This window comes from Alligator mississippiensis, chromosome 6 (assembly GCF_030867095.1).
Source record: "Alligator mississippiensis isolate rAllMis1 chromosome 6, rAllMis1, whole genome shotgun sequence".
In the NCBI taxonomy this organism is placed as follows: Eukaryota; Metazoa; Chordata; order Crocodylia; family Alligatoridae; genus Alligator; species Alligator mississippiensis.
Window position 1 is genome coordinate 5,377,383 of NC_081829.1, and position 27,758 is coordinate 5,405,140.

A 27,758-nucleotide genomic window follows, 5' to 3' on the forward strand; every position below is an offset into this window, starting at 1 on the left:
ATTTCATTTCTACTTCTCTTGCGATTTGACAAAGTGGACAAAAGTCCACGGCTGGCCTCTCTGCGCCTCTTTTGCTTCCCAAAATTCATCTCTCTAAACATAATAGTTCAACACTTTGATGTCTCTTCCTACGGCAAGTCTTTCTTCCTTTAATCCATTTCTATAACATACTTTTTAATCCAAACTTGAATTCAGAATTCCAGAGGAGGATATATTAGTAACGCATATAACAGTGTTGTAGTTTCAGTATTGTTTGCTGCTTCTCTTAACAGCTGTTGATAATCAGAGTCTGGGTATGATACCTAAAAAAGGACAGGGAAAATAATTACGGAATTAAGATGCTGTCCCTTTAAAAAGGAAAGGTTTTTGCAGTGACCTGATGCAGCCACTTCTTAATGAAATCACTGCCTGGCTGACTTCTATGAGTTACCTCATCAGCAGGAAAGGACTCGCGTACATCTCCAGCAGTCCAGACCTTCCTGCAGCAGCAACTCTGACGCTGGGCTGCCTCCTTTGACACAGGTTATTTATAACTGGAAGAGACTGTATAACTGTATTTATAGACACTGTAAGAAACATGCCAAAAGTTAAATGTCTTGCCCACCCCTCCCCTCCATTTTCTAGGGAGAGAAGAAAGCAATTACGTATCTGCAAAGTACATTGGGAAAAAATGTTCCAGAATTCATTTATCGCTGCCTCTCTGCCCTCTACACCCTTCACTTTCTAGGCTTCAGCAAACCAAGGAAGTTAGCAACTACTAAAAGTAGACTTGGATTTTCCCTACCCTCTCAGTGCTCCATGCTGAAAACCATTTGGTATGTACCCATATGCATGCATGAAGGAAGCAGATGCTGTGTGGCCTGGGCGATAGGTTTAAGTTATTTTTATCCATGTCACCTTATGGCCTTACACCAACTACTCATTTTAGATTTCTATTTCCATTCATAGCTTTAAAGAACAGGGCTTGGTAAAATCAACTTAGAAGAGATTCTTCTCCTCCTCCTCCCCCCTTGATTCCTGCTCAAACAAGAACTTGGAGCGTAACCTCCCTATAGATTTCCTACACTAAGCTCTAGGAATGCAAATAGTGGCAAATTATCCAATAGCGACCAATTACCAGGAGCTGATAACAGGGTTGGGGGGAGGATGACTGAAGGGGATTTGGAATCTGAACAGCAGCAAATTAAACCATGGTGGCAAATTATCACACAGCCGGATTAACTAGTTTACTATGCTTGCCTCCTGTCAGTTTTAGGCCCATGCAGTGGTTAAAAGAACTCTCTAAAACAGTCACAAATTGCCCAAAAGGCAACACAAGCTTTTGGGACTGAAAACAAAGAGTGTGACAAATACAGATGAGCCTGCTGAAAATACTTAAAACTCAGGCTTAAAACTTGCCTAAAGTTGTCCAATCATCAACTCAGCTGCTCTGATGTACATCCCGAGTGTACACGGGCAGACCCACTATAGCGACAGCTGTGAATAGGACATATCCACACACACGGTCAAAGCTAACATTGATCAGAGGTGAACAGCTCAGCCTTCATAGTTGTTAGGGGCTGCAAGAAACCTTACAGGTCACTGGGTCCAGCCCCCCTGCACTTGGGCAGGAAAGACTGCTGGGATCAGATGACCCCAACAAGATGTTTCTTCCTCCAGAAAGCTGGTTTCAGGTTTGCACATCACTTTATTTCATGTATTTACTTATTTCTGGCCCCACAGGAACAGGTAGAAGAGCTGGAAGAGAGGCTGAGGGAACTGAAGAACGGGGTCCAACTTCAGCAACACAAAAACCAGGAATTGGAAGAGCTGAGGACAAGCCTGCACCAGGAGCTCTCCGTTTACAAGTAGTTATCTTCTCTTTACTTTGTTGGTGAGAGAACTGTAGGGCAAGAAACCAAAAAAAGCACGATGGAAAACTGACCGAGGTTGCAACATGGAGTAGCTGTTATGTGTTTTTTAAAGGGCAGCCCTAGTTACTTACTAAGAATCTGAGGCTCCTGGTTCCTGGATAAATAGGAATCAGACAAACAAACAGAAAGGGATAATTTCATCATAACTCAGTGCCCTCTAAATCAATGCTGCTTTAATGGAACTAGAGCAAAATGCCATCAGCCGAGGAAGAATGGAACAGGCTGGCCGTTCCCAGTGAAAAGGATGGGGAACACATGTCAATCTTAGGTAGACCTGTAGCAATACACAGCAGCCCTGAGGTGGTAGCACTCATTTCCTGAAAAGAAACAGTTTTTAAGAGTTTTGGAAATGCTGTATGTGTTCCCTTGAACAGGGGGAAGAAACCCCCCCCCCCCCTTTTATCTGTAATACTCCTATGGCTATTACTCAGGTTTCCTCTTCCTAACATGGGAACGCTCTCAGAGGATTTTCAAAAGACAGCTGTAGTACTACCCTCTGTTTCACTTCCTGTAGTTTGCTTTGCAAGGCACATTACCCCTTTTTCTTAGGCACGCAGACCCTTCATTTTTGGCAGCTTCCCCTTTTAACGTAACATTCCTCTTCCGCAACGGTCTCTCTCCCTTGCCACTTAAGAGCACAGTATTTTGTCTGTTCGAACATCACAAGAAAACACTCCCTACCACCCATGCAAGCACATACAAATACAATGCTTCCTTCTAGAATAAGTCTGAAGGAGAGGCAGTAGGCAGCTTTGCCCTTTGTTAAGGTAGAGGAATTCAGCCTCCCAGCTCATGTTAAACTCTAGGCTCTTTCCCAAGATTTCCAATAAAGATGGCTGCATGCAGACTACTGAATATATATCACAGGAACATAGATAGGGCAGGAAATGGCCTCCTGGGCCACACAATCTGGGATCAGTAGCAAGGACTATAGGTTGTTAAAAATATTCTACCTTATTCTAAGTCTCAGAAAGACAAAACTTTTGACATTGGCACTGAAGATTAGGCTCCCTAATCCATGTTTATACTCAAATAAGAATCACAAGACCTTTCCTGCCTCGGGAAGAGGGTTGGACTAGATAACCTCTTGAGGTCCTTCCAGCTCTGCTTCTCTATGATGTCTAGGATATCGCTTATCAGAAGTCCTGGGTACCTACAAAAGGGGCTTAAATCGATGATAGCTTAGGTATTTAACTCCTCTGAAATTTACACATCTAAATCCATGTCAAAGCAATCTAAACAAGTCTAAATGTAGGTATTCATTCTTAAGAACCATCATCTAAAGCATGGGTAGGCAACCTTTTCACGCTGCAGACCAGAATGACCCACTGTGTCAGAAGGGGCCGGACAGATGCTAGGACTCTGCCATCAATGCTCATCTCCCCAGCAGCATGAGAAAAGCACAGGCAGTTGGCCCTTGTCCCACAGCAGCATGGGGAAAAAAAAATCGCAGAAAGTGACCCTGCCACCAAAGCCCCACATCATTATCTGCACACAGGAGGCCTTATGTCGGTGTAAAAATGCATGAGTTGGCTAGGCTCCTTAAGTTAGCCCAGGAAGGGCATATCTATACCTGCTTTCCTGTGCATTAATTTAATGCACAGTAAAGCATCACTGTCTACACATATGCTACAATTAGTCCGCAGTAGATTCACGTACTCCAGCGTAGGATAGTGCTGTCATAAACAGGTACTATCCTACACTACAGTAAGTGACTTTGCTTAACCACAAGTGTAGACAGCCATGTCGGGACTAGTTCACTCCAGCTCAACTTGAGAGAACCACATTAGCAGAACTGTGCTGTTCCCAGTATCAGAACTAGTGCAGGAATTGCATGCATCCCTGCATGGTGCTGTTTAGATGTATACTTACGCTCCCATTTTCCACATAGCGTGCAATTGCCTTGTTGAATCACTACCACAAAAGATTGTGGCAACTGATAGCTTAACCAAGTTCAGAAAAAGGACTGAACACATTCTTGGAGGAAAGGTCCATCAGTGGGTACTGAACATGGTAAAAGGGGTGCAGTCTTGAAATCTGAATGTTCTAAAACTGATTGCTGGTAGTTGCACTGGGGGAAAAGCAGCAAGTGGAAGATTCTGGACATACCCCATTTACCCTCCCACCCGGGTCTAAGCATCTACATGACCACTGTATGAGACAGCATGCTGAGCTAGAGAGACCTATGGTCTTACCCACTAAACAGCATTTCATACATTCCTGTAGCTTGCACCATAGACTCCATTTCCTTCTCCCTTCTAGAGCTACAGTTCCTCGTTTTGTCAAGCTTTGTGCTAAGGCAGGTCAAGATTCTGGATGCAAGCTCAAACTACACATTTACCTTTGATGCTAACCAATGCTATTTTTCTATGCCTTACAGCCGAATGATCGGTGGTAGAGGGGTACTGGAGGCTTGAACTGTAACTCAAATTCTCCTGGGGTGTCAAAGATACAGCCCATGGGCCGGATCCAGCTCACAGAGCAGTTGTGTCTGAACTGACAGGCTAGTGGAAGTCTTGGGAGTTGGGGAGGGGGAGGGCCTACTACAGAATTTAGGGCCCCTGGAACCTGACAGACATGACTATCAGCAAGGGATGAGCAAGGACTGTGCTGATAGCCAGCCACTACCTCCATTGCAGCTCCTGGCCCCGTGGATCCAGCATGGGAGGAGCCCTGAAATCCGTATCTGGCCCAGGGTGAGTTTGACACTCCTGCTCCAGACTATTGTGCACTCACTTGGCAATTTACTTTCCACCCACACAGGGGCTGCTTAGAAATCTATGGACAGTTTTGCAAGTCAGAAGAAAAAGCAGACCAAGACTTCTAGAGGTGTGGATTTTCCCCCACTTCTTTCTGCTGAAAAGAAATGTGACAGCAAGATAACTGTAGGGGATACTTCCAATTCACCCTTGCTGCTCACACTAACCCTAACGATGTATAGCGGCTGCTGTCAGGATTACTAGACAATCATTTGCTTGGTTATATTTCTTGAGGTGCTGCTCTGTTGCTCTTCTAGTTTGGTAGAAAATAGTGAAGGAGAGAGGTATTTTACTTGCACTGAATAATGAACATATGTAAAAGAGCAAAAAGATGTATGTTTTGCTCTGTGTTTGGAAAGCTAATCTTGTCTTGTTCCATAAGTGGATTGTATAAGCCTGCATAGAAAGTATCCTGGAAGCCTACGGTATGATTTTTTTTGTTTGTGCAAAACACTGTCCTTTTAAACAGGATTGTTTCTTTTGTAATTCAAAGGGTCTCTGCTATGTTGTGACATATTCCAGTATGGGCCACAGAAACTGAACTCCTGTATAAATGGTTTCCACTTTATATATTAAAACAAAAAAAAAAAAAATCACCTTGAAAAAAAAATAAAGGCTCAGGGTTTAAGGCTTCTTTTATTTCCCCAAGCATGCTCAACACCATGGAGAAAATAGAAAAAGCAATCTGGTCACCCATCCAAAGAGCAGTAAAAGATTTTTTTAAAGCTTCTTACTGATATTTGTACAGACTGGATAGCACATTTAAAAACCCTTGCTGACTGTGACTAACTCAAGCGTTCACTGGAAAGGTACAGGCCCTACACCACCATATTTTTTCAGACCCTCTCTGGCCCACTTATGACTGGTTGGAGATTAAGTATTCTCTCAACACAAAATAAAAAGCAGTCAAAGCTAGCAGTCTTAAAGAAAATCCAAAGACGTGTGGGTTTCAGATGCACCGAAGCACAGCCATGGCTACCAGAGCATCAGAAGTGTTTGAGAGGATTTGTTCATAAGAATTTAAGACTAAATTATGGGTGACACTATAATATATACCAGAGGGAGCAGGCACAGGAGATCCTCCTTTCTCCCTTCAGCCTTCTCAACTTTCCCTACCCACTTGCGCAGGAAACAGCATAGATTCCCTGTTGTGAGCAGAGAAGCTGCCAGCTGACATCATTATCAACATGTGTATGCAAGAAACCAAAGCCCTGCTTTCTCCATACCAATATCTACTACTTAGACCTCATAATATATTCCTAGGAGGCATTGAGGTTTCCAGGCTTCCACACATCTCTGCTTTAAGAAGCACAAGGTTGCCACAATAAAGTAATTATTCGACAAGATAATTATCTGCATTTAAAAAAAAAAAAAATCACAAAGCACTGTTAACATGTCTGTAGAAAAACAATTTATTCCATCTGGAGCACATACACATAATTAATCATGGAGAGTGTGGAGAGTAACAGGCTGCTGGTGGAACGGATCACCCTAGTGGAAGATGTGCAGAAACTAGTGGTCAAGACTAACTCCTAAAAAAAGTAGCTTATCCACATTTATTATATAGTTTTACAAATACCAGCTACCAATGCTCTGTTTTAGATTACTGGGCATGCCATCTGTGGTACATCAGTCAGGTAAAGACATACACCTTTACAACTTGGTGGTCCCAAGTTTTAAAAACCATTTCACAGAAAGGAAAGAAATCATAGGGAAACACAGCTCAAGAAACACACAATAGAGCATATGTGGAAGATGAAAAATGCTCTCTGCAGGCATAGCTAGAGTATCCAAACTCTTGTGACTTTATCAAAAGGGAGAAAGAAGAAAGAGATAGGGAGGAAAAAATGAAACTCAGAATTACCAGGAAAGAGGACATTTACAGACATATTTCTAATTCCAGCTGAAGTAAAAGTCTTCATGAGTCTGTCTTTTATGGATTTATTTGCATCAGGAAATACAAATATGAAGTGAAAAGAAATGCCAATAATTTCCAGTCTTAGCAAGGCAGACTCTACTCTCCACCTGCAAGTAGCCGCAAATTAATACCCTCTGCAATATCTGTACTGCACTGGCTCGAGCACACACTGTGGGCTCTACCCCTCTACCTTTTGTTTAAAATTGGCCAGAAAACCTTCAGCTGTAGCATTTAAAAACAGGAAAAAAGCAAGTCTGCTCCATTTCATGAGGGCAATTAAAGTGGGGTACCCAGCTCTGTACATGAAAGACTGCTGTACAAAATTTAAAACAAGAAGCTTCAACACTGTACCACCTCAGAGCCACACCCCTGTATGCAGAGTACTTGTTGTCTGGCTCAAAAGCACTATTGATGTAGGATGACTGAACAGAGCGTGTGTGCGTGCGTGTGTGTGTGTAGTCAGAGTTGGGAGGGAAGAGAAGGAAAGGACTAAAAAAAACACCCAGTAAAAGCTCAACCATCTAGGACCCTTGACCTTCTGGATCCACACTTCCTTCAGGGTCTTCATCATTATATATGTTCTCAGCCTACAAGATAGAGGGGATGGGGGAAATAGGAGAGTGTTTAATATGACATTTAGGCTAAAGGGATTCCATCCAGGAGAACACACTCAAAGGCTATAGTCCTACAAGTTTCTCAGCTTGAGATACCAATACTCCTATGCTTGATCCTTCAAGGCCATTTAATATTTACAGAAAGAACTATAAATACAACTGAACCTTTTCATAATGGTCATGTTTTCAAAGCATTTCCTTAAAAAGAAGCTCATTAACAACAGAACTGTAGTTTACATATTTATTCTGTTAGGGAAATGCCTGTTTAATGATAGAGATCACCGTGTCAGTTCCAATGTATTTTTAACTTATACAAAGACGTCCTTTCTATACGCACGTTGCTCCTTGGCAGTGCCTTGCAGGCAACCTATCCATTTTATCAACATGAAGACACATACAAGGCTTTGTGAACTGGATGTTTGATCAAGTTTATAGAAAGATAAAGTTAAGGGGGACTCCTAGGTTAAGTCACTTAGATGCATGAGTTTCCTTTCTTTCTCCTTCCATCAAATGAGAAATCAGGTCATTTGTTTCTCTGCTTCACCCCTCCCCTACTTATGGTTTCTTCTGGCTTGTAGATACTCCTCATTTTGAACAGTAGAAGTGGAACAGCCAGCTTCACACCCCAGCTCATACACAGCTTGGATTACAAATACCCAAGGGAACATTTATAATTATACCTTTTCCAAAACACACTTTTCTGATGTTATATGAGACACGAGAAAGTTTCTTACATTTGTAAACCCTCACTTCTACTAAGCTTAAGTAGGCTTCAGTGTTCCTTTGAGACTCAGCCAAAGCTATACAGCAAGTCTGTTTGAGAGCTGTGAATAGAAGTCAGTGATGAACAGACTAAAAATCAGAACTCCATCTTAGATCTATCCCTTCTCACATTGACACACACTTCCCCTCCCAATCAATGCTACTCACCATTTGCCAGACTTGCATGATATTGTCTTCTGATACAGAACAAATTACCCAGGGTTCATTGGGATTCCAGGAGAAATCAGATATTTTTGCAGTGTGACCACCATGAATAAACTGGTATTGGAACAGAAAATAAAATAAGGTATTCAGGGTGGAAGTGAAATACGTTAGATCCAGTACTACAATCTGGGTACTTTGGAGGGTTAAGTTCCTTATGACCTCATGAAGACGAGTGCAGAGTAACCAGGAGCGTATAAAATTGCAGCAAAAGAGCTATGCACTACCAATGAGGTGCTCCAGCTGTTTGCTGTGGCCTTTATTTCAAAGACACCACTTCTCCAATCAGCCAGCACCCCTTCAGAACTAGCATCCCTTGAAGTCACAACCAGCTGCAAAACAACTTGCCCTTAAATCTGCACACACTGCATGTCACCTAGATACAAATAACCTTGGTTCTGCTGTAATAGGAGTTGGGAGAAGAAGCAGACACCACAACAACCCCTCCTCCCTCTTACCAAGAGCTCTGGTGGGCCATCCTCTGCATCCTCAGGAGACTGCTCTTCTCCAATTTTACTGTAGTAGAAACAAGGGCAAAATTGAAACAGATATATTTTGCAGAACATGCGGGCGCACACACAAAAAAAAAAAATCAATTCTTAGGAAAATACACACCACACCAGCAGCAGATCACACAACACTATCAGTTTAGGATTTACCTTAAGTCCCAGACGTTTAGCCTACGGTCAGTACCACTGGAAGCCAAAATGGTTTCATTGTGGGGAGACCACTGCACCTGCAAGAAACAAATGAGAAAAAGAGGTGAATCTTAAAGCAGTGACATGAGACAAAAAATAATAGGATCTCTGTCCTAACTGTAGAGAAAATATACTTGCAATTTGATACTGGAAAACTCATTAGTTCACATATTCCCATTGAAAATGCTTCAGAGGGAGAAACTGGTTTATGAACACTGCTGACTTTGGGTTTCAAAGCATTAATGATGTACAACATGAAATCTTTTCATGTAGGATGCTTGAAGAACAGGTCCAAATCTTCCAAGAACACTACTTGCTATGACATCTACAATGGTGAGTTATCCAAATGCAAACCATTCATTCCTTTGAAACAGGAAGCTAACTTACATGGAGCAAAATAAGCTGAACAGGGGAAAGACAAAGGAATCCCACAATTCTGCTTATCCCAGTTAAAAATAGTTACTACCTCCACTCAGAAAGAACACTCCTAGGAACACTGCTCAACAGAGCAGAAAGATTCAGGGGGGGAAAAAAAAAAAAATCTAGGGCTCTGAATACAATTCTGCCAATACTTTGTAGAAATAGTGTGAAACAGCTCTAAAAATAACCCTCTCTAAAAAGAATGTAAACTATTGCCTTATTTAGAAAGTCCTACATGTTCTTTCAAATCACATTTGTGCTACTCTGATAACACTCATTTGCCAGCTCTTCTTGTACCAAAACTTGCTTAGTTTTTTATTAAGAGATGTCTACTTTCACAATTGTTCCTTGTGTCTAGCTAGCCTGGAAGACCCATACTATTGGTCCCCAGTTTGTATTCTATGCAGCTATAAGTCTTCCTCCAGGAGATGAAGATGCTACAGGCATCTCAGCAAGTTCCCTGCTCCCATTTACTGCCATATATAATTTGGCTGATTGTTTTCACTTCTAGGTACAGCCACTGAAGTGGTCTTTCATCTGTCCTGTTCCATTCACTCCATCAGTTTTATAAGCAACCTTATGTGTTTGGTAGCTTTCCCATAGCCAAGGATGTCTTCAGACACAGAACAGCTAAAGAACATGGCATACTTGCATTAAATGTTGAGTAACAAGGAAAAGAAAGAAAAATAAAAGGCTATTTCTAAGTTTTTCAAGTTGCTGACAAACCTGCAGCTCTGACTGGGAAAGAAATGAAGATATTTATAAAGATGCCAGTTTACTGTACCTGAAATATTTCATCTTTGTGCGATTCAAACGAGTGGAGCTTCAGTTTCAGGTTTCTCAGATCCCATAAAGCAACAGTCTGTTCAGGAAGAGAAGAGAGAAATTCAAGAAACACTTTCATCAAAGTTAACTAATATATGCTTTCCAAAGTGGAAACAGGTTTGGGACAGATGACAGTCCCTAATCTCAAGTCAGGCCTACCTTATCAGCTGATCCTGTGGCCAAAATAAACTCGCTATAGGGATTGAAAGACAGGCAGTTCACTTCAGCCGTGTGAGCATCTACTGAATGACTGGGCTTGGAGGTATTGTTTGACCGGGTGTCCCAGCTAGAGAGAGAGAGAAAACATGCAATTGGAGGAGGGAAGTTTCTTTCATTTCAAAACAGAAACATTCCTGGGTAATGCTCTCACTTACATCATGAGCTTCTGATCATCAGCAACAGATCCAAAGAGAGATTCATGGAGCAGGTGCCAAGATACATCTTCCACTACTGCTGTATGTCCAGTAAAGATGGTCTTTGCATCCACCACTTTGCCTTCCTTTGGAACAGCACTAATATCCCACAAGCAGATGGTCTTAGAGAAAAGGGGTATCTTTAAGATAGATGAACTCTTCACCCCCCCCCGGCCGCAATAGCCCACCCCCCAAGTGTAATAGTTGATCAAGCTCTGCAACTAACGTACAGCTGACATACCAATTTTATTTGCTGTACTCACATGATCATCAGAAGCACTAAGCAAATGTCCACTGAGATTTGGGTTCCATGACAGCCCATAGCCTTCCTTCTGGTGTCCACGAAGACGCAAGTCAGGGTTACACTCACCAGAAGGGTCTGCAAAGAGAGTTTCAGTAAACTTAGGTTCCAAACAACTCTGCCGGTGTAAGTGCTTGACAAAAAACGTAGATTTGACTTCCTCCAGTAACAGAACCATCCCACTGAGAGACATGAGAGTTTACAAGATTAAACAAAATGCTACTGATGATGGTTTTCAAATGCTTAATACAGACACTAGCTCACCCACTGAATATTTCAGTAATACTAAGGGGCTCAGTTCCACTTGCTACACGTTATATAAGCAAAACAATTCTTACTATCTTCAATCTTTGTCAAAAACTAGGTGATGAAAACACCACCTTGGTCACTACTTTAAGAATTCTCCTTAATTGCACAAAGATATATTCGTCATTTTTAGATATATTTCTACATTTGGGTTCCAGTCTCACTTTGAAACTTGGAGACTATCTTATGTTCACACCCCACCAAAGACTAAGCCAGGTCCCTGAAGGTTTTTTCTAGTTATTTTACAACAAAAAAGGGACAGCGGTTTAGCCAGCAAACAGATGAAATAGCTCTCCGCTGGCTAGTGAGCCTCTTCCACCATTGCAAAGAAAGTAGCATTGCAGTGCTACAATAAATGAGCAACAGCAAATGGAGACCATCACAGGATATTCAACTTTAAAAAAATAGATAATAAGCAGAGCTACAGCAGAACATGCAGTGAGAAGGCCAATGGAAGTGTGTGTTTTAAAGATCTGTAAATGTATTTCCCTTTTTAAGCACCTTGGAAAGCGACCATTTTATTCTAAAATTAAAAATGACACGTAACCCACAAAAGCCCTTCAACTGCCACAGAACAGTGTCAGCCTTTCCCCCCCCCCCGAAAAGACTCTGAGTTCCTGTTCAAACTGTATTTGAGGTTCTGTGCCCAATCTTCAAGTTACATAGATACAGACACCTGGTTTAGAAGGGTGCTTGGTGTAGTCAAAGACCAGGACATCGCTGGATGGAGTCTTTGTAGCAATGATACATGGATTTTGGGGCATGTAACGTGCTCTGTTCACTTCTCCTTCATGGTTGATCTTGATTTCAATCTCAATCTTCCCACTAACAGAGCCAAAGCCTCCAAACTCTGGAAATAAAGGATAGATGTATGTTAATGGTGAGCTGTACATATCGTTCAAATCATACAAAGGATTCAGCAAAGCCAAAGAAGTATCCACACAGTCACAGAGCAAAGAGTCTATTGACAAGGCATAAAGAAAAATAAAAAGCCAAGCAAAACTGATTTTCAAGGTTTTAATTTTAATACGAGTTGCAGTTACTACGTGAGCCCTGCTGGTTTTTAACACATTTCCAGATCACACTTAAGAGCTCATTACTGAAAAGTTTGATGACTATTTCTGATAAAAAGCTAATGACAGATGTTTTACCAATAAAAGGCTCCCTTGGGGCTATCAAACTTGCACCTATCTGTCTGCAAACAGCTGTATGCTGACTGACATGTGGTTAAAACCATGTTAAACCACGCATCATGTTCCTATTAAGGTCTGGGGCTGCAATAGCCTACATATGCAGAGATATACACTCCAGTCTTCAGCCTACCCTCATGACTCCAAAAGGAAGATCTAGAACCTTGTACAATTTGACAGGCAAATCCATCTAAGAAAGAAAACATGAACTGCCACCATTGTTTAAGCAGACAAAGGAAGTGAGAACTGTCAGAGTAACAGAATCTCTACCCTCTCTTCCATAGTGTGGAGGTCAGTTTACCAATTCTAAAACTGGGATTCACAGCATTAAAAAAAAAAAATGGGAGAGAAATATAATGAAACTGCAGTGGAATCTGGTCCATAAACACAGGAGCTGACTCTTTCAGAAAAATTCTTAAATCCATAACTTTTTGCCTAAAGTCTCCAAAAGAGAATTCACAGTAAAGTGCCAAGACTCCCTTTAGTGATGGGCATACTTCAAGAAATCTTAATAAAAAGTTTACATCCCCTGTAAGACAGAGTCTGAAAAAAATGCTTTGCCAAAAGCTTAGGAGCCAGAAAAATTATAGCTGATCAAGTATTTAAAAAGATAAAAACTATTAGTTTTAAACACGAGAAAACTGAGGTAGAAAGACAGCATTGCTCAAGGCCACAGCACTATCCCTCATTGTCAAGAGCACCTGGCTTCCAATCTGCTATTCAATTCAAAAGAGCAAACTGCCTTGTACGGAAAAATAAAGTAGCCGTAAAGCCGTTATAAAAAAAGAAAAAATCAGATAAGTGACTGAAATTCCTCAACAGATTTGCCGAAGCTATATTTAACATTTGTATTGTGAATTGGAGAGCAAGTATTTGTCAGCACCTGCACCGAGAGAGACCCCAACTTACACACTTTGTACAGGAATCTCTCTCTCTATCACACACACACACTTTTAATCATATACAACCAAGTCAAAACTAAACCTATTTTCAGGATCACAAGCAGATTTCAGGAAATAAACAGAATAAAAGGAAAAGATATCTACAGCCTTATGATCGCAAGTAATATTGCAAAACTTTTTAATATACTATACTTTAATACTCACTCTGAAAAAACAAAAAGGAATTGAAGACAACAACAAAAGAAAAGAAGTAGTGGTACTAAAATTTGATATTTCTGGGAAACAGAAATCCTGAAATGAAGTATTTTAGACAGAATCTTGTTTACAAGCAGTACTAGCAAGTCCAACAATCAAGGTATCAATTGCACAACCTTGGCTCCTGGCAAACAAGGAAATGAGACAACTGAACTGGAAAAGTTGTATAACGTGGAAGAAATCATTAACCCAACTAGAATAAGATATGGCTAATAGGTAGGAATGCTGGCTGCCTAGGAAGGTTACTGATATATTTGGTTTGGATCCCATGGTATTATGGCATTTAACTGAGCAAAATACAATCATCCTTTTATTCTGGAGGGGCTGGCACGTCTACCAGTCAGCAGAATTCAAGCTAAAAAGAACACTTGAAATTGTACACCCTCTAAGGAATGGCAGAAAGCCTCTTTTATCAAATTATGAAAGCTACCATCATAAAGAATACTTTATGCAGTCACAATGAGAAATAATTAAAATAATTTCTATTGCACAATCTTCCAATAAGTTCTACCCCTCTCCTCTTCAAAATGTTATAAAAGCAAAAAGTAAGTTTAATTCAGCATGGCATATGGAAGATTAGAGTACAGTGCACAGATCCAAGAAGAAAGGAGGAAAAGTTGTAACCTCTCCTGATCACTTCATAGGATAAAAGTTCCATATTACTTAATGATCTATTAACTCCAAATGAAAAAAGCCATTATGTCCAGTGGGAAAAAAAAGTTTGGAACTCCACTTGCTGATCATCCGAGACTCTTACCTCCTTTCTCGCTATCATAATGTGAAGCATCAAACTGTGCATCGTCATTGGGCAGCTGCACGCTGGCTATCACAAGATGATTTTGCTCGTCTGAAGTATGTGTCCCCAGGACTAGCCGGTGAATACTGAAATCTTTGCCTTCGGGTCTACAACAAAATAGGATTACAGGAGGGGAAATGAAAGGGAGTTAATTAGATATAGTTGGCTCACAGGAACAAACCTGGACCTGGAAATTAAACCTCCAAAAATAAATAAATAAAATAAAAATTATAATATATCTTTTAGCGCTGACCATGCCCTCTTACTCCAATATCAAATCTTCCAAACAAAATCACCGCAGTCCAACCCTAGACGGACAGCAGATACCTATTTCCTTGCTGCTATCCCAAACAAAATCACCGCAGTCCAACCCTAGACGGATAGCAGATACCTATTTCCTTGCTGCTATCCCAAACAAAATCACCCCTGTCCAACCTTAGACAGATAGCAGCAAGGAAATCTGTATCTGACATCCCCACAATACAAGCTCTCTTCTCCCCGCAGGACTCTCCCACTAGTACTCCCGTGAGTAACGCCTTGAGGCATATTAGCATTTTCTGCAAGTGACAGGTGGAAAAATACATTGTGTCAGGGACCCGGGGAAAGAACAGTTGTGCTGCACAGCAGAAGGGTTTTGAACAATACCTAAATGCTGCGTACGTTCATTTTGCAACTTCATCAATGGAGGGTAAAGAAGAAAACATCACTTAGTTACAGGTTGAACACAGCCTGAAACATTTGCTGCCAGTCAGCAGCTATTTCTGAATCAAAGAGGCACCAGGCAGCAGGCAGCAGAGGTGCTGCCTGGTGCCAGCACAACAGTCCTCAACCTACTGTGGCCAAAGAGCTGATCACAGCCGGCAGCAACCCACTCCCTCCCATACGTGACAGCGAAAGCGTCCTTCAGTCCCATTTACACCAACAACCAGGAGGCTCGACTCACCTGGTTACATCAGGAAGCCACTGGGCAGTCAAGCTGGGCCACTCGAGCGCGTGGGTCATCACCAGGTCGTAGAGGAAGGGCGTGTTCTTCTTCCAGATCTTGTACTCCTCGTTGATCACCCGCTCCTCCACCGCATCGTCGAAGGCTGCTGCACGTCGCCAAGGGGAGGAAAAAAGAACGTGTTCATTTCAACGGCGGGTCCGGCTAGCACCCTACCCGTGCGGCCCCGTCGCTTTGCCGTAGCTGCCAAACAAACCCACCCACTGCCAGGGTGCACCTTCCCACCCGCCCGCCCGCCCTCCGTGGCCCTCACGGGCCCATTACCAAGGGCCCCCCCCACCGCGCACAGACCTGGGGAAGCATTTCAGTCCCCCCCAAGAACCAGAATTGGGGGCTTTGCTGTGCAGATGAAGGGCCAATGATATCAAATATGCAAATTAAAGGAAAATTATGCAACACATGCTAATTAAAGGGGGGGGGAAATGCCTCTTTGAAGGCTCCCACGGAGGAGCCGGACAGGAAGAGAAGGGAGGCCCAAGGGCTGCTTGCTCCGGCAGGGCTGGGGAGGTCCCACTCCCGGCCGCGGCGCCAGGCCCTGCTCCCGGCCGCACGTACCTTCCTTGTCCGCCATGTTGGGGTGCGGGGCGCGGGCTGCCGGCTCGGTGCAGCCGCCGCTCTATTGTTTCCGACCCCCTCTGCGTGCCACTCCGGCGCCGCGCGCCCTTCGCGCCAACGCCCGCCAATCACCGCCCGCGGCCGGGCGCCCGCCGCCAATAGGAGCCCGGCGGGCGCTTGACAGGGCGGGCCTAAGGAGGCGGCGGGCTTGCTGTACGGTCACGTGGGAGGGGCCGGCGCTGGTGAAGCTCCCATGGGAGCCGCCATTTTCTGACGGAGGGGCAGCATGGCGGGCCGCCTTAAAGGGCCAGCGGCCCCTCATGCCCTTGCTGGGGCTCAAGCCTCATTGACCCTGTTTCTCAAGGCTGCTGCGGGAGGGGCAGAAAAGCAAGCAGCCTAGGGCTTGCCTGCCAGTCGCTGCAACCTGTGATCAGACAGGATTGAGGATCTTGAATAAAGCAATATTTATTAGCCTATATAGCAATATTGATCTCGAATAAAGCAATATTTATTTGCCCCCCTTTTTGTTTCGTTCTAGGTTTGAAGGACAAAATTCAGTTTTTGCCTGAATCTGCTTCCTACGTGGGGGTTTGTTTCTTTTTTCCCCTCTGATTTTCCCCCAAAGAGTCCGATCAGCGCTGGAGATCGTAAGAGTTTTGTACAAGAGCGTCCTGTGTAGGAGACATTATGGTCGGCCTTTGCTGACTATTAGGGATCCTGGTTTTCTCTGGATATCCCCAATTTTCAGTTAAAGTAATCCCAGATCCATGTTTTTCCATGATTAAGATTAAACATCACTAGTATTTACCTATATATTAATGAGGTTTCATTTAAAAAATCCACATTTTTTTGTGATTTAACTGAAAAATGGGGATTTAAAAAAAAAATTTTTTTTAATCGGAGAAAACCGGGATCGCTGCTGATTAGCCTCTGGCCTCGCTCTTCACTGCAGCAGGAAAGACGCTGATTATTTCCAACTGGAGTCAGTATTTTGCAGCGGTGTGAGAATAAAGCAGACCACGCAGGGGCTCCGAAGGAGGACGCTGGAGAACACCTACCCGATATCATCACCGTATCACAGAACATGAGAGCTGGAGGGACCTCGGGAGGTCACATCTAGTCCAACCCCTGCTCCGAGCAGGACCAGCCCCAACTACATCATCCCAGTGAAGGCTTTGCCAAGCTGGGTTTTGAAAACCTCCAAGGATGGAGACTGCACCATCTGTCTAGGTGACCCGCTCCAGTGCTTCATCACCATCACCCTCCCAGTGAGAGAGTATTTCCTAATATCCAACCTAAACCACCCTTGCTGCAACGTCAGACCGCTGCTCCTTGGCCACCACTGAGAACAGGACTACACTTTTCTTACAAATTGTATTCTTTACTCCCATCTTTAAAAAAACAGAGTAACTGATGGTATTTATTTAGTCTTAGATTTAAAAAATAAATAAATACCAGCTTTTCCTTCTACTGGAATTAACTCTAGAAACCATCTCATCGTTTCCCCCCTTTCGCTTTCATTCATAGCGCTCGGCCCCTGGTGGAAGCCTCAAACAGTCTAAATCGCCAGTGTTTTCCTTTTCTTTTGCTATTTTCCTTCTTCTTGAGCAGCAGCAGCATGCTTGAGGCTGCGCAAAATTAATCAAGTTAAACCAAAGGACAGCCTGGCACTAGCTCAAGGTGTAAGCTATTTGTGGTGCGGATCCTGAAAATGAAGCTTAACTTTAGGCACATTGAGAACTTCTTTCAGCTTCATTGACTCACTGCCTAGTACGTTTTTGCAGGCTAAAAAATACCCTTGCAAAGGATTTTGTGGCTGGAGAATTCAGGGGTGCACATTTCAAACCTCACTTATTTTCAGTGCCACTTGGTGTCCTCATTGCTCTCCAGTCGAGCAGGGAGCTCTGCCTTTAAAGGGTAGGATCACATGGTGAGTCTGGGCTGGATCAGGCGAAGAGGGGCTGTCTGAATAAAGCAGGAAGCAGGTGCTGCAAGGCTGACAGTGATGGCTGATAATTTCCGGGATTACAACCTGAACCAGGAGCAGAAGGCTATCAAAGCCAAGTACCCTCCACTCAATAAGAAGTATGAGTGTGAGTATCCCCATGGCATGTCTGTGGCTGGGAGGGGAGGTATAGACCTAAGCACGTGTAAAACTTGTGCTTCACACTGTGCCCTGGGATCTTGTCTCTAAGTGGGTAGGGGAGGCTTATTGATGCGTCTTGATATGTTATCTTAACGGAGATCATTTAGCTTTGTGCGATGGGTCCTAAAGAAGTCCCTGTGTGTTCAGCACCTCCAGGCAGGTTGCCATAACTAGTTAGTGACTCCTGACTTTGCAACTGGAAGTTTATTTTGAAAGCCTGAAAAGAGAAGGAAGCAAATCTTGCTGGGTGAAATGAAAAGTGGTATTATCACTCAAAACTGACTTGCAGTAGGGGGTAATGATGATACCATACTAAGAAAATATAATATTCATTGGAGAAACTATAATCCAAGAGCTGGTTAATTATGCAAATCACATCTGCCACCACTGATTTATTAGCCAGTCAGCTCAGAACAAAGTACCAATGCTTATTTTGTTTTAAAACTTAAGTATAATGCCTTAGTGTGGAGCTGTTATAAGGAGGGAGGTATGGTAGGGTCTGATCCTGTGCGTTACTGAGTCCCCTCAACTCCTGCTGGTTGAAGGGCAGACAACAAGTGCTCAGCACTGCAGCTCCCGGTATTATGCATCTTAGTGGCACAACTGTATCTGGCAGTAATTCTGCAGAATACTGGTTTCCACTGACACTGCACAGCTTGTTCCCATAAGCATGCAACTCATTTTGAATTAATGCCTGGTTTTCATATCCAGTTTAACCCCAGTAACACAAGTTGGATGGGTTTTAGGGTATTCTACCAATATTAGGGATACAGTGTAAAGCCAGGCCTATTACACCATCTGTTCTTTTATCCCCACAAGGGAAGTCAGATCAAAAGTTCCTTGAGAAACAAAATTTCTGTGAGCTGCTCCATAAAACAGATTATCTAAAATGCTTTTCTGGCATTTTAAGTGAACATTGATGTGAGACTGATTACAATATGGGGGGCAGGGGGAAGGTTACCAACTTCAAGGAGAAGAAAATTGAAACAAGAGTTTTGGGTTCAAATTCTGTCTTTAAGTTTCTTCCATGTGGCCTGTATAGTTTGGGAAAGCTCTATAACATTTTCATCTATTGAAGGATGGTATGAAATGCATATATATTGGGGGTACTTTTTGTGGAAACAAGGTGATGGGTTTATTATGGAGGGGTTGTTTTTCTTGGTGGCTTTCTTTTAAAACCTATTATGGTACCTACTATGTGCTGCTATCATATTGATCCTTTTATAGCATATTTAGCTAAAGGTCAGATTAACATTATTAATATGAGGTCAGATGTGTCAAAACATGCACAAAATATTCTCATGATAAAAACAGGACCTGAATTTTCTTGCAAGTAGTCATGCGTTGTTTTTCTAAACAACTTTGACAATTCCATAACTCTTTCTTTTTTTCTCCTAATCCTTCAGATCTGGATCACACGGCTGATGTTCAGTGAGTATTTACAGCTGGAATTTGAGTAGAATTTCTCTATAAGCCTGATTCTCTTCAATACTTGTCAATCAGGAGTAACTGACAAAATCTAATGTGACAAGAGAATAGGGTGCAAATATATCCCTTTTGGGCCTGTGGATGCCACATTTAAAGATGCTGTATTTGTTTCATAATTCTGCTGCCTCTTATTTCCAAATGTTCCATGTACATATGTTCCAACAGTACCTGTTTAGATATCCATGGTTTTTAGTAAAATACTCAATATTTTTCCATGTTGTTCCTCCAAAAGAAACTCCATTGTCTTTCAGTGTTTCAGCACTTACCATAGACAAGTCTCCCTGCTTAAAGGCACTGTGTTTGCTGCTTTTCCTACTCGTATTTCTATGGTACTCCAATTCCTTACTTGTATTTTCTCGTCTTTCTTTGTCGCTGCTGTATGATGGTGTAACTCTTACGTCTCTGTAGGTTACATGCCTGGGGAGATACTTTGGAAGAAGCTTTTGAGCAGTGTGCTATGGCCATGTTTGGCTACATAACAGATACAGAGACTGTGGAGCCCTTGGATACTGTAGAAGTGCAGACAGAAGGTAAGAAGGCACTGTGCAAACTTTGAAAGAGAATACTGTTGAAATTAACTTTGCCTTTCAGTCAGAAATAGCTGGCTTATTGCATGTAGTATTGGCACAGGTTTATTAAACTAACTTATTCTTTCCAAATCTGAATATGCAAGTACATAATAAGCAGGAAAACTGAACTTCTGCCCTGATGTACACAAAAAGGAAGTTTGCAAAATTCTGAACAGGGCACCCAACTGAGTTTCTTTTGCTGTTTCTGTCCTACAGGACATGACATGCTGTCTCTTCTTTATAACTTCTTGAATGAGTGGCTGTATACATTCAGCGCTGACCAGTTCTTCATACCCAGGGTATGTATTTTTTTCCCAGCATATGGGGCAGGCATATTCACTGCCAACGCTTGCCCCAAATTTATTATTCTTGGGGCAAAAACATTGGAACCAACAGGTCTGCTTAGGCCTACCAATGCATAGGAAATTGTGGGTACAAGCATGAGTTGAAGGAGGAGTAAACTCTCAATTTTGTTGTTTTCAAACCCGTTATGGCTTTGGTTATGTTGTAATTGCAGTTCTCTGCACATCTAAACATCAGCGTATCTCTGAGGCTGATTGAACTCTTCTTGTGTCTCTAATGATGGCAATATGAATATTTAACTTTGCATGGGAATAGTACAGGGAGTCGTCATATGGCATAAAACTATATGAGAAATGCTCTTTGTGGCCATTTTTTCCTGTTACTTTCTCTGCAGGAGGTGAAAGTGCTCTCCATTGACCGAATGAGTTTCAAAATAAGATCCATTGGGTGAGTAAGCAGAACATTCTGGTTAAAAGCAAAACTCAAATGTGTGCACACAAATTTAAAAGCAATATAGCTTACTTAGGGGAACAGCCAAGTTTGAAGTTGACTCTTCCACCGGCGCCCACTTTAAACCTAGGCAAGTTATAATATCTGCTTGTTATCCTCATATAAATGTTAGTATCTACCACAGAAGCTGTCATGTGGAAGGTAGGGTACAATGACACCTTAAAAAGTAACTGGTTCAGAGAGGTGTGAGCTCTTGTAGACAACAATCTACTTTATCAGATGCTATGAAAGGGCTGATAGAGGAAAAAAAGCTATCATGGAGAAAAATCATTTCATGTTTGCAAAATCAAGATGTAAATATTATCTATCCCAATACATTTCAACCAGTCACTTTCAAAAACCTGGAAGCAGATAGGAAACAAAATTAATAATCCCAGGATTTCCAAGTTACTTATGAAAAGCAAATTAGTGTCTCTTCAATTTTTTTTTTCTACGTCTCTGAGGCCTTGTATGGTCTATGATTTGAAGAAGTGATGTTGAATTCATTTAGTTAGCTCACTTTTTAAATAGTTTGCTAAGGAGCCTAGATGATGGGACACAGGGCTTAACATTTAAAAAGCATGTTGCAAATACTAAGTATCTTTGCCAGAAATGGTTTAACTCCTTGTGGGAGTGGCTATCCCCACACTATATTAAGTCCCCATTTTGAATGGACAACTGATGACAATTACTATGATGGGCTAAAGCTGTGTGGCATTTACCATGAAGTGCTTGGAGACTTCCTGTTTCCTTCTCCAGTACTTAAAGCTGGAATTCCAGGTCTTTATGTGTACTAATGAAGCCAATAGTAGTATTTGCTGAATTAAACCAAAATTTCAACAGTTTCTTTTCTTTTCTCTTCTCACATAAGGTGGGGGGAAGAGTTCTCTCTACCCAAACATCCTCAGGTATGTACCAAATGACTTTTATGATTTACATTTTCAGGTAAAATATGGGCTTTTCTCTTTTAACTAGACCACTAAGTTTATTCGGAGATCCAATTTTAAACTTTTCTGCTTGTACAACTCTGTTACCTCTGATACCAAAGCCCTTGTTTGCTAGCTGCTGTTTGTGAATGGGACTATTAGTCAACAATGTTAGGAATACCATCTGTATGATTACTCAAGCAGTGGCTGAAATGGGTCACAATTTTGGCTCTTTTTTCTGACACCAGTGACATGCCAGTTCAGTCCCAACACGGGATGTTTTCATGAGTTTGGTTTGTGTGCAGTAGAACTAGTCATTGGGCTGTGAGTCTTATCGAAAATTAGTAATAAACTAATATAATTTGTTTTATTACATTCCACTCCTACTTTCCCACCCTCCCCTTTTTGCTAACAGTCTGTGATGGTTGCTTTAACCCAAGAGAAGCAAATTATAGTGGTCTTCGTTAGCTAGGAGAGAGGTTTGATGCCCTGCTGCAGTGAGTGGTAGTGAAGAACGGAGAAACTACTTGTTTTGCTGTTGGGCAGCTCTGGTGTCTAGGTGAGCGATTGCTTGGTGATGTCCCATTCTTTGTACTCATCAGAACAAATATAGTACAGCCATGCTTCAGGGAGAAGGATTCTCTAACTTGCCATGCCCAGGGAGCCAAAAAATAGTGTGTGTGTGCATTCATGTGGAGTGGCTATTAGGGCTTATGACTTACAAAATCCATCTTTCTGTGCTTGTTTCATCCAGGGTACTGAAGTCAAGGCAATAACTTACTCTGCAATGCAGATCCATGAAGACCAAAAGCCAGAAGTTTTTGTCATCATTGATATCTAAAAAAGAAGAAAATGCTGCTGAAATGCCTGGAAAAATCATTCTTAGCCAGCAAAGGTCCCACAAACTCTGCTACCTCCACAGAAATAACTAAACGATTGGCTAAAATTGCTGAATTGTACTGTTAATGTTATTTTACTGAATGAGTCAGGGGAATTAAGAAATATTCAGATGTGTCTTGACTTTGAGGAACGGCAGACGAGTCTGGGAATTGGATGTCTAGACAAGAAACTAGTTTTAAGAAGCTTGCACATCTCAAACTTGCAAGAGCAGCATAAGGAGTTAAAATTTCTCACTAGCACTGCTGTTGTGCATTGATTTTTAAATTGGCATTGGTACTGTGTCCTGGTGAACATGGGTGATCAGTAAGAAATTAATTACTTCTTATCTTTATTAGTCAAAATATTATCTTGTTGCAAGCTGGCAGAAGACAGAGAAAATTTGATGTACACATTTTCTTTGCCTTTATTCTGAAGGACCTACCTCTCGTTGTGCTTCATTGGTGCGCATTTTAATTTACTCAGGCTGAGGTGACATTGTTCTTTTGCATTATTTAATGCCTTTAAGATCTCTGCCACTTGAGGTCTTTTTACGAAAATTATAAGTGCATTGCAATGATTTTAAAGCAGCAAACGCCTTCAAAAATATCTGAATGATATTAGAAAAGATGCCACCAGGTGGTGCTAAATCTCCATATAGTGCTAACTGATAGTCTGACCTAATAAAGCAGTATCCATGTGACTGGAGTATTAATTATTCCTTTCATTCTTCCAAAAAAGTGAAGGCTGGATTTCACTGCTGGTGTAGAAAGGCATCTACCAAAATCATCTGCAGTTTCAGGACAATAGTCTCTTGCAATAAAAAGGAAAATTCTGTTCTGTTTTAATGTATACAAGTCTATGTAAATTGGCTGCTTTAGTCTTCTCCTTTAGAAAGCGTAATAACAACCTCCGGAGCAGCATAGGAGGCTACACATGATGTTTACATAGTACTTTTTTTTTTCACTGGATTACACAGCACACACTTCTTAGACCCTGGTGTGCAATTGCTGAGGAAAGTTCCCTTGCCTTTCCTTAAATACTTGAACTTTCCTCTACTGGCACTTCCACTATCCACTCACTCCTGGAATAAAAAAAAAAAAAGAAGTGTGTCCCCTACCCAGCCCCTCCAAACTAATATTCACTGGCTATCCCTTATTTGAAATCATTTAAAAAAAAATGGAGACACGGCACTCTAGTTCCACTGTGCACTAAACTATTCATATGATGATGTCTCCTTGCTGGTTTGCACCAAACATTGTAAGTGCTTTGTCTCCACTTTGGATTTTTCAGTTGGTTATTTTTGCTTCCCCTGTCCCCAGTAATGAGAAGACAAATCCTTTGTTTTCAGGTTTGGTGTTGGGTGGGATAGGCAAAAACCGAGGGAGACGAACAAACAAGTCTCTTCTAAGGAAAAACAAAATTGCAACTGAAAATCTGCATTTCTAAGGAATTGTTTGTGAATGTGTGACTAGTTTTTGGAGAGCGGATGTTTTGGATGAGTAAAGTTGCATGTTTCTTTTCAAAGCAGTGTACAGATGTATTGTGAGGGGCTGTCGCTGTTCTCATTACTGTTCCACGCAGGGCAATGAATATCCCTTGAAATGGTAATTTAAGATCATATTTGTAAAAGGAAGGTACTTTAAGGAGAAGGAATGACCTGCCAAATAGTCCCAGAAAGGAGTGAGTACGGTTTGGGGGTTTCCAACCTGTGTCAGCATTGCATGCCTGAAATCCAGCCCAAGTGTCTGAAGAAGCAAGTCTATCCTACACTGAGTAGTCATGCTCGATCATCCTTCATTTTTATTTTTCAGAAAGCAACAGAGTGAGGAAAGAGCAGGTTCATTTAAGTAGCTTATTTTAACATCTTCCCCTTTTTATGGTACCCTCTGTTTGATTTTTGCTGAAACCAGTTACTTCTGTCCAACTCTATTCTGAAGGTCCAGCCGGTCTAGTCGAATCTTGGCGCCACTCTAGCAGCAGGTTGTGTTTTAGGGATCGAGTTCAAAGTGCTGCCTTACGGGTGGTCAGTGGGAAGGGGTTGCAAATGGGCTTACCGCCCAGTGCATTCGTCCCACAAGCAACGCATCCTCTGTGTTGCCTTCCGTCTCGGAGATGGGAGAGGCTACTTAAACTGGGGAGGGCAGGGAAAAGATTGGCTGGGTTTGGTGTGGGAAGGAGCGTATGTGGCCGACACGGTTGGGAGTTGTGCTCTTCCCACAGGAGTGTAGTGCTACCCTCACAACGGGTAGGAGGCTCTGAGGAGATGAAAGGAGCCCAGGCAGGCCCCGCCCACTGGAGCCAGAGGGGCTGAGAGGGGTTCTATTGGGCCGCGTGGCTGTCACTCAGGCCATTGGCGGGAAAGCGGTTCCCTCAGCTAACATCCCATTGGCTGACGGAGTCAGGTGACTGTTCAGACCAATGGTGCCTCGAGTTCTGTTCCTGTCAGGAGAGCAGGACAGCCTGAGGGGGGCAAACACAAGCGGGGTGGGGGAGATGACCCCTGAGGTGTGTTAAACTGATTAAGGGATGTAGGTTGTAGCCGTGTTGGTCTCGGGACATAGGCTGACAAGGTTTTTGGGTGAATCTGATCTCTTTTATTAGAACAACTTAAATACTTGGGGGGGGGGGGAGGGGGGATTTAAGTTTCCATCTCAAAGGGCAGAATTCGATATCTTCCATGTTACAGGGGTGTAGGTTTTGTTTTAGCTTAAGGAGCTAGAGGGGCCTCCACTTCGAAGCGTGCAAGGAGTGGGGAGCCATGGGGTGCTGTGTAAAAGGGGCCAGCGAGGAAGAGTGGGGCAGCCTGAGGAGCCAGCGGGGAAGGTCCAGGCCGTGCCACGACGACCGGCGATGAAGTTGGGGGTCTCTATCAGGAAGCCTTTGCCGGGGCGCTTGCTGCAGGACCGGCAGGGTTGTCGGTGTGATGAGGAAGAAGAGCAGCGAGCGATATCTGAGGTATTTCTTCTGGCCCCGTGTCGTTGGTCCTTCAATCCCAGGGCAGCTCTTCGGGAGTGGGGGCAGCGGGGTGGAAGTCAGCACATTACCATTATTTATGAAATCCCGCAAGAAAAATCTACAAGGTAACATGTTTTGTTTTGGGTTTTTTTTTCCCCTAGGTGCAGATGGAGGGGCAGTAAGACGCACAGGACCGTCCTCTGGAAAGGTAAATGTGACCTCAAATCAGTAAATGTGAACCCAAAGCTCATGGCCCTGGCAATTGTTCTGTTCCCACCTTGCTTGAAAATGTGAAAATAGGTACTGCCTGGCCTCTCTCCTGCTAACAAGGAACTGGGATCTCCGTCTTGTTCAAATTAGATTGCTTGCAAACATAGGAAGGATCTTCGTTTTTAATGGCCGCATCGGCTCCTGGGGCAAACCATCATCACTGGTGCCTTTGTGCAAAGACTTGCAGGCATTTCAAATGTTTGGGGTTTTTTTGAAAGGCTCCTGGAAATTATTGGAGCATGGGAGACATGAGCATTAAATGATTAAATAAATGAATAAGCTGCTGTGAGCAATGCAACACCCTGGTAAATACCTCCTGTTCTAAGTATTTACTGACAGGGCAGATATATAGGTGTATGTTTATAGCGGATGTCTGCAAACGTCCTTCCAAGAACACCTACTACATATCCTATGTGTCAGGGGCCTGTAACATGCAGCCCCCAGAGCAAACTCTGGGGCTTAGCATGATTCTTTTATTATATCATTTTTTATTACATGGAAAAAAAATTGAAAAGCAAAACAATGAATCCTGTCCTCACTGGGTGCATCTAAACATGCAATGAATGTGACATGATAAACTCCACAGCCATTCGTGTTGGAGTCGGCTGCTCCTAGGCACAGCGTCTACACAGGACAACAGCAGTTTGAACCAGGGTGGCACAGGGCCCCGGCTGGCTGGGCTGACTGGGCACAATTAACATGCCCAGTCAGTGTCTACACATGTTTCAATGCAGTAAAGTACTCCACTGTAAGACAGTACCATCCCTGACAAACGGTAATTAGCTTAGTGCGTTCTAATATTAATGCATATGTAGACTGTGACACTTAACTTCAGAGCCAATTAGTCAACTCTGCAGTAACGTGCACATACAGATGCACCCACTGGGTGGCCATTTTTGCCTTTTATATGTAATTTGCTTTCCAGCTTACAACTACACTGAGAGCTTACATCTTATGAGAGCTATTCCCACTAGCAGTGGCCCTCCATTGAAAAGTGTATCTTTGCAAGAAGTCCTCAATAAACTTTTGCATTATCCTGCTTTAGTTCATCCCATATTCCACTGCTAGTCTTCAGTGCCTGGCTTTCTCTTTGAAAGATTGCCACAGTTACTAAGACTTATCAGTGCCTCTGGAACAGAAAGGCTTCCATATAGTTTGGGGGGGGGGGAAGAGCCATGAAACATGGTTTGTAACGATTAAAAAGATCCACAAACAAGGAAGTTTGCTTGAGCTGTGTGAAGGGCTCAATAGCGCACTGCTATGCACCTGGTGCAATGCGCAAGATTCTTGAAGTGTGAGGAAATATTTACATTTCTAAAAAGTGATGTTAGTTAACATATCTTATTTCAAACTGTGTATATTATTAAGCTTTCTCTCTCTGTTCTAAACTAAAAATAAAACCATGTTTGAGTGCTCAGCAGCCTCTGAACACCTTGCATACTGAGGCCTATAGACAGGAGGAGAAACTTCTATAAGGTTTGGTCACAAATCAGTAGAACTTATGTTCCTAAATCTTAGAGCCATTTGAGTATTTTCCACAGGATTTAAATCTTCATCTGCATTCTAATGCTGTTCCTGACTATCTTATGTGGGGGAATCCTGAATATATTAAATGTGTGCAGAGAGAGTCTTCATACAGATTGCATTTTTAGTGAACTTCAGTGCCAGTACTCTTATTTCATAACAGCCATGTCAAGTGAGTCTCAGCTAAAAAATCCTAATATTCTAAACTGCATTTGAAGGTGCAGGCTTACACCATCCATACTATACTTTATAGGGGTATATTTATTCCTTAGGTTTGTGGGGGTTTTTTTGTAATTATTTTTAAAGTATTATGTTTTCACAGAGGGAGGGGAAAGCCATCTGAACAGATTAGAAAAA

At 42.4% G+C, this 27,758-nt stretch overlaps 3 protein-coding genes and 1 long non-coding RNA gene across 13 annotated transcripts in view; 2 read left to right on the plus strand and 2 right to left on the minus strand.

Annotated features, from left to right (window-relative positions):
• Nucleotides 1–5,164, plus strand: part of SYNC (syncoilin, intermediate filament protein) — a 36,744-nt gene extending 31,580 nt beyond the window's left edge. For all 8 annotated transcript variants that reach the window (XM_059729569.1, XM_059729570.1, XM_059729567.1 and 5 more), the window contains 2 exons: nt 1,723–1,847; nt 4,677–5,164. In XM_059729569.1, coding sequence (XP_059585552.1) covers nt 1,723–1,847; nt 4,677–4,740 — 189 coding nt within the window. In that variant the 3' untranslated portion in view covers nt 4,741–5,164. The remainder of the gene's footprint in view (nt 1–1,722; nt 1,848–4,676) is intronic.
• Nucleotides 17–1,728, minus strand: LOC132251118 (uncharacterized). Its single transcript, XR_009462924.1, has 2 exons — nt 431–1,728; nt 17–302 (listed from the first exon to the last, which is right to left on the minus strand). It is a non-coding gene; the product is annotated as an uncharacterized LOC132251118 (long non-coding RNA).
• Nucleotides 5,165–6,068: 904 nt separating the features above from the next.
• RBBP4 (RB binding protein 4, chromatin remodeling factor) lies at nt 6,069–15,962 on the minus strand. 3 transcript variants are annotated; one of them, XM_006274792.4, is made up of 12 exons: nt 15,853–15,962; nt 15,238–15,385; nt 14,256–14,401; nt 11,828–12,001; nt 10,808–10,923; nt 10,506–10,666; nt 10,291–10,417; nt 10,091–10,168; nt 8,848–8,924; nt 8,647–8,704; nt 8,135–8,245; nt 6,069–7,177 (listed from the first exon to the last, which is right to left on the minus strand). In XM_006274792.4, exons 1-12 carry the CDS (start codon nt 15,866–15,868, stop codon nt 7,112–7,114), a joined length of 1,278 nt encoding a protein of 425 aa, XP_006274854.1. In that variant the 5' UTR covers nt 15,869–15,962; the 3' UTR covers nt 6,069–7,111. The 3 variants fall into 3 exon arrangements, with proteins under 3 accessions (XP_006274854.1, XP_014466634.1, XP_019354388.1); XM_014611148.3 differs by having other exon boundaries at nt 10,506–10,684; XM_019498843.2 differs by lacking the exon at nt 6,069–7,177 and adding an exon at nt 7,432–8,028 and having other exon boundaries at nt 10,506–10,684.
• Nucleotides 15,963–17,803: 1,841 nt separating this feature from the next.
• On the plus strand, nt 17,804–23,352 carry ZBTB8OS (zinc finger and BTB domain containing 8 opposite strand). Its single transcript, XM_006274793.4, has 7 exons — nt 17,804–17,945; nt 19,405–19,429; nt 19,895–20,016; nt 20,272–20,354; nt 20,753–20,805; nt 21,719–21,755; nt 22,528–23,352. Exons 1-7 carry the CDS (start codon nt 17,858–17,860, stop codon nt 22,612–22,614), a joined length of 495 nt encoding a protein of 164 aa, XP_006274855.1. The 5' UTR covers nt 17,804–17,857; the 3' UTR covers nt 22,615–23,352.
• The last annotated feature ends 4,406 nt before the right edge of the window (nt 23,353–27,758 follow it).